The sequence below is a fragment of the Nycticebus coucang genome, chromosome 2 (assembly GCF_027406575.1).
Source record: "Nycticebus coucang isolate mNycCou1 chromosome 2, mNycCou1.pri, whole genome shotgun sequence".
Classification (NCBI taxonomy): Eukaryota; Metazoa; Chordata; class Mammalia; order Primates; family Lorisidae; genus Nycticebus; species Nycticebus coucang.
The window spans coordinates 59,493,895-59,506,236 of NC_069781.1; the positions used below are offsets into that span (position 1 = coordinate 59,493,895).

The 12,342-nt window shown below is 39.5% G+C and overlaps 1 protein-coding gene across 1 annotated transcript in view; it reads left to right on the plus strand.

The window, feature by feature from the left end:
- HAUS6 (HAUS augmin like complex subunit 6) overlaps positions 1-12,342 on the plus strand; it is a 46,784-nt gene that overhangs the window by 22,423 nt on the left and 12,019 nt on the right. The window contains exons 8-12 of the mRNA XM_053572018.1: positions 545-715; positions 3,251-3,444; positions 4,324-4,450; positions 4,924-5,026; positions 7,910-7,991. Coding sequence (XP_053427993.1) covers positions 545-715; positions 3,251-3,444; positions 4,324-4,450; positions 4,924-5,026; positions 7,910-7,991 — 677 coding nt within the window. The remainder of the gene's footprint in view (positions 1-544; positions 716-3,250; positions 3,445-4,323; positions 4,451-4,923; positions 5,027-7,909; positions 7,992-12,342) is intronic.

A 12,342-nucleotide genomic window follows, 5' to 3' on the forward strand; every position in this document is an offset into this window, starting at 1 on the left:
AGCCATGCATGGTGGCTCACACCTGTAATCCTAGCACTCTAGGAGGTAGAGGCCAGTGGATTGCAAGAGCAAGATCCTATCTCTACAAAAAATAGAAAAAGTTAGCTGGGTGTTGTGGCAGGCAGCTGTAGTCTGAGCTAGCTACTTGGGAGGCTGAGGCAAGGGGATCACTTGGGCCCAAGAGTTTGAGATTGCCGTGAGCTAGAATGCCGCAGCACTCTACCCAAGGTGATAGAGTGAGATTATGTCTCCAAATAAAAAAGAAATTCTGATTGTATCTTAGTAGCTTATGATTTCTTAGAAATCATAGAGAGCTAGATTCTCTTGATAAGTTCTTAGTTTTAAAGCTCCTTCAGAAATATCAGGGAGTGCTTTTTTTTTTTAAATAAACTATTAAAGTGCAGTTATTTAATTTTCTCACCAGAAATCATTCTAGGATTATTCTATTTGTTACTTGGAGTAGCATTATTTATATTTACATTTCTTTACTATATGCACAGATGATGTGTGGACTTTAACATTTTGTCTGTCTCTATTTTCAAAGGTTCGGTCTTTGTGGGCTTCAGTGAATGAAACACTTACGCTTTTGGAAAAAGAGAGAGAAGTTGTTAGTTCAGTCCTTAGTCTTGTTAACCAATATGCTTTAGATGGAACTAACATTGTTATTAATATTCCAAGGCTCTTACTTGACGAAATTGAGAAACAAATGTGTCAGGTAAGAATTTGACATTAAGGAAGCTTTTGAAAAAAATTTCATGTAATTATATGTTATTTTTCTTGCAATTGTTTTTACTATTTTCAAAATTTATTTTTGTGAGTATACCTAATAAAGCCTTCATAAAGAAGGGTACTGTTAAAGGTACATGTATTTACATATATCAGTTATTAGTTGTCCATACCTGTATAGTGCTGTCTTATATAGTGTAGAGAGTATGAAGTTTTTTCATGGGAATGTGATACTGTACTAATTCTTTATAAATTCTTAAAGAGAACAATAGCAATCTCCTGATATCTCCCAACATTTTTAAAAACAACTTCATCTGTTTTCTCTTTTATCTTGATGCCGTTAAGCATCTTTTTTAGTCTCTTCATCCTTTGTCACCTCAGTATCTCTGCTTTTATTTTATTTTATTTTATTTTATTTTATTTGAGACAGAGTCTCAAGCTGTTGTCCTGGGTAGAGTGCTGTGGCATCATAGCTTACAGCAACCTCCAACTCTTGGGCTTTAGCGATTCTCTTGCCTCAGCTTTTCTATTTTCAGGGTCTTGCTTTTGTCTTAAGCTGGTCTCAAACCCATGAGCTCAAGCTATCCACCCGCCTCGGCCTCCCAGAGTGTTAGGATTACAGGCGTGAACCACTGACCCTGGCTAGTGACTCTGCTTTACTGTGGTTTGCAGATTGCTGTTACCAGTTTTTTTCACTGTTTTTTTTTTTTTTTTCTATCTAACTTTTAAAATGAACATATTCTCCATGGTTGTTTTAATGTCCTCTTTTTCTTTCCCTCATTATCTGTATTTTTCTTACCAGTTGTATGGCTTCAACAGCCAGTTCTGCCCTTCAACTCAAACACCATGTAGTGATTAAATATTTTCACTTGCTTATGAGATATTTCCATCTGGATCATTTATTATTTTTTTTTTTTAGTAAGGATGATTCATAAAGCATGTACGGTAGGTACTAATTATAGTGTAAGAGATACAAAGATAAAATATTTTTGCAACTCTGAAGAGTTTTCACTTTTTATTTATTTATTTAGAGATTAGGGTCTTGCTTTGTTGCCCATTGCTGGAGCTATTGCGTGATCATACCTCACTGTAATCTCCATCTCCTAGGCTCAAACGATTCTCTGGCCTCACCTTTCTGAGTGGCTAGGACTATAGGCATGTGCCACTACACCTGGCTAATTTTTAAATTTTTTATAGGAAAGAAGTCTCATTATGTTGCTCAGGTTGGTCTGGAACTCCTAACCTCAAGTGATCCTCTTGCCTTGGCCTCCCAAAGTGCTGAGATTACAGGCATGAGCAACTGTACCCAGCCAGCTTTTACTTTAATAGGTAACATGATAGGCATATGAAATTCAGAGTACATAAAACTCAAGAACTGTAAACTCAGATTCCCATAGGGCCTAAGCAAGTAATAAATATAAAGGAAGCATAGTAATTATATGTAGTGATAGGGAGAAATTAGGAGGTGATGAGATCTTTGGAGGAAATTACTATAGTTTGTTTGAGACAGAGTCTCACTCTGTTGCTTGGGTGAGTGCAGTGGTGTCATCATAGCTCACAGCAACTTCCAGCTCCTGGACTTGTGATCCTACTGCCTTAGGGTCCTGAATAGCTGGGATCACAGGTGTGTGCCACCACACTCAGCTAATTTTCTGTTTTTTATAGAGACAGAGTGTTGCTCTTGGTCAGGCTGGTCTCAGATTCCTGACCTCAAGTCTGTCCTTCCACCTCAGTCTCCCAGAGTACTATAGGATTATAGGTGTGAGCCACCATGCCGGGCTTACTATAGTAATTATTTGGTGAAATCTATGGCTTTCAAATATTGGCAACTGATTCAGATAATTTTAAAATACTGCAACTGTGCAGGCCAAATACACAATGTTGAAGTGTGGATGTACCCTTTAGGACTCATTGATTTGTAACTTTTTTTTTTTTTTGAGGCATAGTCTCACTTGGTTGCCTTGGGTAGAGGCCATGGCATCACAGCTCACAGCAACCTTAAACTCTTGGGCTCAAAGGACCCTCTTGCCTCAGCCTCCCAGGTAGATGGGACTACAGGCACCTGCCATAACACTTGACTAGGTTTTCTATTTTTAGTAGAGATGGGGTCTCACTCTTGCTCAGGTGGTCTCAAACTCCTGACCTTGAGCAGTCTGCCACCCCAGCTTCTCAAAGTGCTAGGATTACAGACATGAGCCACCTCACCCAGCTCTGTAACTTTTATTTATGATCTTTCCCCCAAATTTGCTCTTTCTACTTTATTTTTCTTTCCATCTATTTACACTTCTTATGTTCTAGTTTGCAGCCTATTGCATAATGTAAAAATGTGTCATGCTAATTCTTTCACAGTAGTTTTTACTGAACCAAAATTATTTCTGTGGTTTTATGTTTAGGGATTTTTGATTATTTTTTTCCTATTCTTTAAAGTAAACTTTATGCAATAGAAACATAAATACATTTATGTAACCGTTTGTTATCTTAAGAACCTATACTTTACCACTTTTCCTCCCTTCTGACTCCTTAGTTGCACATGGGAAATGTTTATGAGGCTGGAAAATTGAACCTAGTAACAGTTATTCAGTTACTAAATGAAGTCTTGAAAGTAATGAATTATGAACGTTGTCAGGCTGACCAAGCAAGGTTGACAATAGACCTTCACTACCTTGAAAAAGAGACCACATTTCAGAGGGGAAGATTATCACATCTGAAGCAAATGAGGTACACTAGAAAGATCTTCTGTGATTTTACTGTGGGAGGAGGAGGGTAGTTTTCTCAGCAAGACTCTTATGTGATAAACAACTCTCAGCTTTGTCAAATAAGTGTGAGAATTTTACTAGTACTGAAAACTTTATGAAATCTTGGAGAGACATATGAAGTAGAAGGAAAAATTAATGGAATAAATGATTTGCCCTGTGTGATAATTCTTTATGAAATAATTTGATCTTTTCTCTAGTGTTTCTATCTTTGGGTCCAAAAATAAAATGGTGCTTCAGAAAAGTTTTTTATTTGAGCAAAAAGACTGGAAAATATGGGTTGTTTTTAGGAATGGACAGAGAGTGGAAGTAAAATTCTGACTAAAGTTTAGAGTCAGGAAAGAAATTGTATTTTAAAGATATAGTAATAGATGTATGATTGCTTTTGGTTTTACAAGGAGAAAAAGTATTTTAGGTTCTAAATATTCACTTATAAGCATTTATTCAATTTATGTTTTGTATTTGTTGAACTTTTGGTTGTATTTCCTTTCTCTTCCCTATAACTATTGTTGTTTTCGTACAATTTACTCAATGCTTTTTTTTTTAAATTGAGACAGAGTGTTACTTTGTCACCCTTGTTAGGGTGCTATGGCATCACAGCTCACAACAACTTCAAACTCTTGGGCTTAAGCAATTCTCTTGTCTCAGGCTCCCTAGTAACTGGGACTACAGGTACCCGCTACAACACCAGGCTATTTTTTGTTGTTGTTTAGCAGGCCCAAGCTGGGTTCGAACCCACCAGCCTGGAAGCATGTGGCTGGTGCCCTAACCACTGTGCTATGGGTGCCCCCCCAATGCTTTTTTTATATTCATGTTTTGAATAAATTTTTTTGTATTATCATAGGTACAAAATACAAGAAGATCTCACAACTATAAGACGTTCTGTTGTTGCAAAGCAAGGAGAATGGCATAAGAAGTGGAAAGAATTTCTTGGTCTCTCTCCTTTTAGTCTAATAAAAAGTTTGACTCCAGTAAGTAATGTTGACTGCCATTTGGGGAGTAGTTTATATATATTGTTATCTCTTGATTTATCATGTTATAAATGACCTAGAAATTCTATGTGTATACATATTTGCCATCTTTTGCTTCTGAGCCTAAAGTTCAAGTGTTTTGATTTCCATGAATTTTCTAAATGTGTAATAGGATATTCACTAAGCTCCTGTTGTCATTTATAGTTACATTTTTAGATTCAGAGGTTTATACTAAAAAGAAAACAAGACTTTCCTCTTGATATAAGGTACTGTGACATTTGAAGCCTAGTTGGAAGAAAAAGTAGCCCCCTTGTTCCTAATATACTCTTTGGTCCAAAATAATTACAAGACATATGCTCAGTAACTGTCTTTGTTAGGGGAAAATAAAATAATGCATTTATAGATTAACTTTGCATTGTTATTGTGGTAATTAGCAAATGTGTTGACTTTAAAATTGTGAATTCTGTTTTAAGGCTGTGGATCTTTTACCACCTATGTCTCCCCTCTCCTTTGATCCTGCCTCAGAAGAAGTATATGCAAGGAGTATTCTTTTTCAGTACCCTGCTTCACTTTCAGGTTGGCTATGTCTCCTTTTCTCTTTTAAACCTTCCTGTCATTTCTTATTATTACAATAGATCTTTATATTCTTTGTTTTTTTCTTCCAGTTTTTTTTATTGTGCTAGAATGCACATAACATAAAATTCACCATTTTAATTATTGCAGTGTGTACAACTCCGAGACATTTAGTAAATTCACACTGTTGAGCAGTCATCACCACTATAAAGTTCCAGAACATTTCATCACGCACAAGTTTTTGGGTAGACGCTCACAATTTTTTTGTTTTTTGGAGACAGCCTTAAGTTGTTGCCATGAGTAGAGTGCTGTGGCATCACAGCTCACAGCAACCTCCAACTCCTGGGCTCAAGCGATTCTCCTGCCTCCGCCTCCCAAGTAGCTGGGACTACAGGCTCCTGCCACAACTCCCGGCTATTTTTTGATTGCAGCCATTATGTTGTTTGGCAGGCCCGGGCTGGATTCAAACCCGCCAGCTCAGGTGTATGTGGCTAGTGCCTTAGCCGCTTGAGCCACAGGCGCCGAGCCAGAAGCTCACAATTTTTTAACATGAAAGAGTAGTACAATTAATCTGAATACCTACCACCTGTTTCAATAAGTAACATTTGCCATATTTAATTTGTATGTGTATATATGTATTTTGGCCAAATCAAGTAAATTCTAGACATTGTGACACCTTACTCTTTGTGTTTCAATAAACATTCCCATAAAAATAAGGATATTTTACTATATAACTACTATACTATTGTCACACCTAAAAAATTAACAATAATTCTATAATATTTCTTTTTTTTTTTCTTTTTTTTTTTTTGTAGAGACAAAGTCTCACTTTATGGGCCTCGGTAGAGCGCCGTGGCCTCACACAGCTTACAGCAACCTCTGACTCCTGGGCTTAAGCGATCCTCTTGCCTCAGCCTCCCAAGTAGCTGGGACTACAGGCGCCTGCCACAACGCCCGGCTATTTTTTGGTTGCAGTTTGGCCGGGGCCGGGTTTGAACCCGCCACCCTCGGCATATGGGGCCGGCGCCTTACTGACTGAGCCACAGGCGCCACCCCCTATAATATTTCTTATTCAAAAAAATTTTTTTTTTGGAGACAGAGTCTCACTCTGTCACCCTGGGTAGAGTACCATGGTAGAGTACCATGGTGTCATAGTGCACAGCAACTTCAGTGATCCTTTTGCCTCAGCCTCCCGAGTAGCTGGGCCTACAGGGGCCCGCCATAATGCCCTGCTAGTTTTTTCTGTTTTTAGTAGAGATGGGCTCTCACTCTTGCTCAGGCTGGTCTTGAACTCCTAAGCTCAGGTGACCCACCTGCCTCAGCCTCCCAGAGTGTTAGGATTACAGGCACGAGCCACCGCACCCAGCTTCATACTCAATTTTTTCCAACTATAATACCATTGTCATACCTAAAATTAATGTTTCCACAATATTTAATATCCATTCATTTTCACTTTGCCCAATTGCACAGTACTTGTGTATAAGAAATTTCAATTTGATTCAGTAAATAGAAGCCATATAATTGGAGGAATGAATGAATACAAAATGAACAGATTATGTAGCCAAACTGGAGTCAGGTAATAGGTGTAGGTCATAGTCCAGGCAAGCCAAAGGTCATGGCAGCAGATAGCACAGGACTTAATCACTGGGGTAGGGAATTGATTTGAGAGTCAGGCATATTTCGGGAAGATACAAGCTGAGAAAAATCATAGGCCAGAGAGCAAGACTTAGGATAGGTACAACCAGAAGAGTAGACACAGAAAAGGCTGCATGATTTGATGAAGAAGCTTCAGATAGAATGTTCTGGTCCCACGGTAGCTTTGGACAGTCATTTATTATGACAATAGAATTATTTTGATAGCTTTTGGCATTATGTTCTCACTTCAGCTGGTAAGGGGCTCTTGCTAGGCTTAGTTCAAGCACTTTGAAATAATGGAAATTTCCTCATGTCCATTTGGAGATTTCCACACCTGTCTTGAGATGGAAGACAGATGTGTGTGTTTAGGAAGTCACGTTGGGGAAGTCTATGCTTTAGAAGTGGTTTGACCTGGCTTAGCACACATAGCTCAGTGATTGGGGCACTAGCCACATGCACTGGAGCTGGCAGGTTCGAGCCCAGCCCGGGTCTGCTAAACAAGGACAACTGCAACCAAAAAGATGGCTGGGTGTTGTGGTGGGCGCCTGTAGTCCCAGCTACTCAGGAGGCTGAGGCAGGAGAATCGCTTGAGCCCAGGAGTTTGATGTTGCTATGAGTGGCACTCTACTCAGGGTGATATACTGAGACTCTGTCTCAAAAAAAAGTGTTCTGACCTATAGGCTAAGTACTCTAAATCAAAAGCAAATACTACACTCTGTGTATATGTTTGTCTTTAACATAACACTTTACTAATCACTGTCCTTTCCTAGGGTGACTCCTGTGAGGCAAGGTTTCCAACTTTTATTTCTTTTTTCCATTGTTAGTACAGTAGTGGCATATACTTACTCAATGACAGGTTGATGAATAAATATGTACGTTGACTGAGGTTGTAAATGCTGTACTGAAATGTGCAAAGTACTATAATTTTTTGGCTTGCTGGCTTATGTGGTGATTGCATGATGTGCATACTTAAACCTGAAGCATTTAACACTGGAAAATTATGGACTGTCACTTTTTGAGGAAACTTCTTTTAGCATGAGCTCTCAATCTTTTTACAAAAGCCTACTGCTAATACTCTCTTATTATTTACCTGCCTATAACTTTATAATTAGCAATTGGATAAATACCTTTTTTCTATTAGCATTCATATTTTTCATATTTTTCTTTTTTCTCTGCTTAGAAGTTCTAGAATTTCAAGAGATCCTTGAATATTAGAATAAACAAACAAATATTAATTTTTCATTTCTTTAGATAGACCTAAGCAACATAACCAAGAAAAGGGCTGCAGAAGAGACAGTGATACTTTGGGAGCTGTGCATCAGCTAGCCAACAGGTAAAATACATTTTTTCATGCTGTTTTATTCCTTTATTAATTTTAGTTCCTGTCTTAAGCTTATTTCTAAACTTTTGCACTATAGGCTAGAGTATAATTTCCCCTCTTAACCAGATAGTATTTTTCTACTGCAGATCCTTATTTTCAGAAAAAGACACATTTGTTGTGCATCATTTTTCTTTCTATTCTTTTTCTAAATACTCGATTTTATGGGAATTATCAGATTTTTTTTGTAGTTTTTGGCTGGGGCTGGGTTTGAACCCACCACTTCTGGCATATGGGATGGCGCCCTACTCCTTTTGAGCCACAGGCACCGCCCCAGATTTTTTTTTTTTTTTTTTTTTTTTTTTTAGACAGCCTCAAGCTATCACCCTGGGTAGAGTGTGGTAGCATCACAGCTCACAGCAACCTCCTAACTCCTGGGCTCAAGCGATTCTCCTGCCTCTGCCTCCCAAGTAGCTGGAACTACAGGCGCCCACCACAACGCCTGGCTATTTTTTGGTTGCAGCCGTCATTGTTGTTTGGTGGGCCCAGGGTGGATTTGAACCCATCAGCTTAGGTGTATGTGGCTGGTGCTTTAGCCACAGGCGCCGAGCCAGATTATCAGATTTTCGAAGATAAAAACTGTATATGGAAATTATTTTTATTGCATGATTGGGAAATTTTGCCCTTTGTTTGTATGTCACCTTTTTTTGAAACTATTCTGACTCTTGACAAAGTCTGGGAATTTGGGGGCCTCTACCAGATCATACAGTCTGGTAGTTTTCAGACTGTATTCTGTAGTGCCCTCTGGTGTTGTGGATGAGTATAATTTAGCATGTGGCCTATCCAGTTCTTTTCTACTGCAGACTTGGCAGCTTGCAACCTTGAATTCCTAGGCTCAAGTCATCTTCCTGCCTCACCCTACTAAGTAGTTGGGACTACAATTGTGTGCTACTACATCTGTCTATTTTTTCTAGTTTTGGTAGAGTTTGGGTTTTGTTCTTGTGTAGGCTGGTCTTGAAATCCTGACATCAAGTATTCCTCCTCCTTCCTTGTCTTCCTAGAGTGTTAGGATTATAGGTGTGAGCCACCGTGCCCGGCTTAGCTTGCTCTTTTATCTGTATTATATATTGGAGTTTTTGATAAGCAATTTAAAAAAGAGTTCCATGCTTTAAGAAAAAATTAGAAGACTCTGACTTACTGTAACCCCCAAATTTAACATATGAAAAAGCTGACCCTGGGGCGGCGCCTGTTGCTCTGTGGGTAGGGCTCCAGCCCCATATACCAAGGGTGGCAGATTCAAACCTGGCCCCAGCCAAACTGCAACAAAAAAATAGCCGGGCTTTGTAGTGGGCACTTGTAGTCCCAGCTACTCGAGAGGCTGAGGCAAGAGAATTGCCTAAGATCAGGAGTTGGAGGTTGCTGTGAGCTGTGATGCCACAAGTGAGACTCTGTCTTTACAAAAAAAAAAAAAAAAAAGCTGAACCTACTTTAACTTCCTTCAGAAGTACATGTACTCCTATTTTTTTTCCCCTATGATTTACAGTTTAACTATGGTTCATTGCTTTTTTTTCCCCACCATGTACTGGTTTTATATACAGTTTGAAATATTTTCTTTTCTTTTTTTTTTTCAGCTTTTTTTTTTTTATTTTTAATTTTTTTTGAGACAGAGCCTCAAGCTGTCGCCCTGGGTGGAGTGCTGTGACATCACAGCTCACAGCAACCTCCAACTCCTGGGCTTAAGCGATTCTCTTGCCTCAGCCTCCCAAGTAGCTGGGACCACAGGCACCTGCCACAATGCCTGGCTGTTTTTTGGGCGCCTGCCACAACGCCTGGCTATTTTTTTGGTTGCAGCCGTCATTGTTGTTTGGTGGGCCCAGGCTGGATTCAAACCCTCCAGCTCAGGTGTATGTGGCTGGTGCCTTAGCCGCTTGAGCCACCGGCGCCGAGCCAGTTTGAAATATTTTCATCAAACTGGTTAATATACTATTTTCTTTATTGCTTGTTTTCTCTGTTCTCATTTTAAATTGATGCCATGTTATATAAACAAAAAAAAAATCTCTAAATATATGTAATCCACTTGGGGAATATATCCGTTCTTTATTGAGATTAAGCATTATTTAAGTAGCAAAGACTGCTGAATATATTCTTTCATTATTATTATTATTTTTCTTTTTTATTATTTTTTATTTTTTGAGACAGAGTCTCACTATATCGCTCTTAGTAGAGTGCTGTGGCATCACAGCTCACAGCAACCTCAAACTCTTGGGCTTAAGTGATTCTCTTGTCTCAGCCTCCCAATTAGCTGAGACTACAGGCGCCTGCCACAATGCCTGGCTATTTTTTGTTGTAGTTGTCATTGTTGTTTAGCTGGCCCAGGCTGGGTTAGAACCCACAAGTTTCAGTGTATGTGGCCTGTGCCCTACCCACTGAGCTACAGGCGCCGCCTATCATTATTATTATTAGTAGTATTTTTTGAGACAGTCTCAATATGTCACCCTCAGTAGAGTGCCACGGCGTCACAGCTCACAGCAACCTCAAACTCTTGGGCTTAAGCCATTCTCTTGTCTTAGCCTCCCAAGTAGCTGGGACTACAGGCACCCACCACAACGTCTGGCTATTTTTTTGTTGTCATCATTGTTGTTTAGCTGGCCTGGGCCGGGTTTGAACCCACCAGCTCCGGTGTATGTGGCTGGTGTATTCATACTGCTAAGCTACGAGCGGCACACCTATTATTATTATTATTATTATTATTATTATTATTATTATTATTCTTGTTATTTTTTTTGATTGCCTTTTAACCTAAATTGGTATCTTTCATTCCATCTTCCCAAATATATGAGAGACAGATATGAAAATAAAATACTTAAAGAAAATTCTAAATCTTAGTGAATGAAAGCACTCTTCCTTGTATATATATGCTCTTATTAGTTGTTAGCACTATAACCAGGGTCAAAACTCTTATGTGAAAGTGAGCTATTGGCAGTTGCCTCTGCAGTTTTCTGGTTCATAGGAGGTCAGGATTATTTGTGGAAGAACTTTATTTTTATATCTGGATTTGATACTGACTTTTTGAGTACCTAAAGAAATCTTTTGTGAAGACCTAGTATTGAAGAGGTAGTGAATTACTGCCCTAGCTGTTTTACCCATATGTCATAACTGTTCTTATAGCAGGCAAGAAGGGATATGGTTGGTCCTTCCCAGTTTAAATTATGTTTCTAGTTTGTCCTTCCTTGAGAGAGCAAATTAAAAGTTTTTGTATTTTTTTTTTTGAGACAGAGTCTCACTATGTAGTCCTTGGTAGAGTACTGTGGCGTCACAGCTCATAGTAACCGCCAACTCTTGGGTGTAGGTGATTCTCTTGCCTCAGCCTCCCAAGTAGCTGGGACTACAGGTGCCTGCCACAACATCCACACCACAACGCCCAGCTATTTTTTGGTTGTAGTTGTCATTGTTGTTTAGCAGGCCTGAGCTGGATTCGAACCCACCAGCTCCAGCGTATGCGGCTGGTGCCCTAGCTGCTGAGCTACAGGCACCAAGCCCAAATAAAAGACCTTGATCAAGGTCTTTTGCTGAACTAAAGAATGATGGAATATTAGATTAAGACATATATCAGGTTTTATTTATGAACTCCACTCCACCGAACCTCAAGATGCTTTTTGACAGGCCCAGGTTGTGTTCAAACTCTGGTGTATGTGGCTGGTGGCCTAGCCACTGACCTACAGGCACCAAGCCTCAGGATTTTTTTTTTTTTTTTTGAGATAGAGTCTCACTATGTCCCCCTCAGTAGAGTGCTGTGATGTTACAGCTCACAGCCACCTCAAACCCTAGGGCTTAAGTGATTCTCTTGCCTCAGTCTCCCAAGTAGCTGGGATCCACCACAACACCTGGCTATTTTTTTGTTGTTGTTGCAGTTGTCTTTATTGTTTAGTTGGCCCGGGCTCAAAATGCTTTTTATTTATTTATTTATTTTTGAGAAAGAGTCTCACTATGTTGCCCTTGGTTGAGTGCTGTGGTGTCACAGCTCACGCCAACCTCCAACTCTTGGGCTTAAGCAATTCTCTTGCCTTAGCCTCCCAAGTAGCTGGGACTACAGGTGCCTGCCACAATACTCAGCTATTTTTTTTTGTTGTAGTTGTCATTGTTTAGTATTCCCAGGCTGGACTTGAACCTGCCAGCTTCGGTGCATGTGGCTGGTACCCTACTCACTGAGCTATAGGAGTGGAAGCCTCAAGATGCTTTTTTTTTTTTTTTGCAGTTTTTGACTGGGGCCGGGTTTGAACCTGCCATCTCCGGTATATGGGGCTGGAGCCCTATTTCTTTGAGCCACAGGTGCCTCCCTTTGTTTTTTTCTCTACTCACCACTATA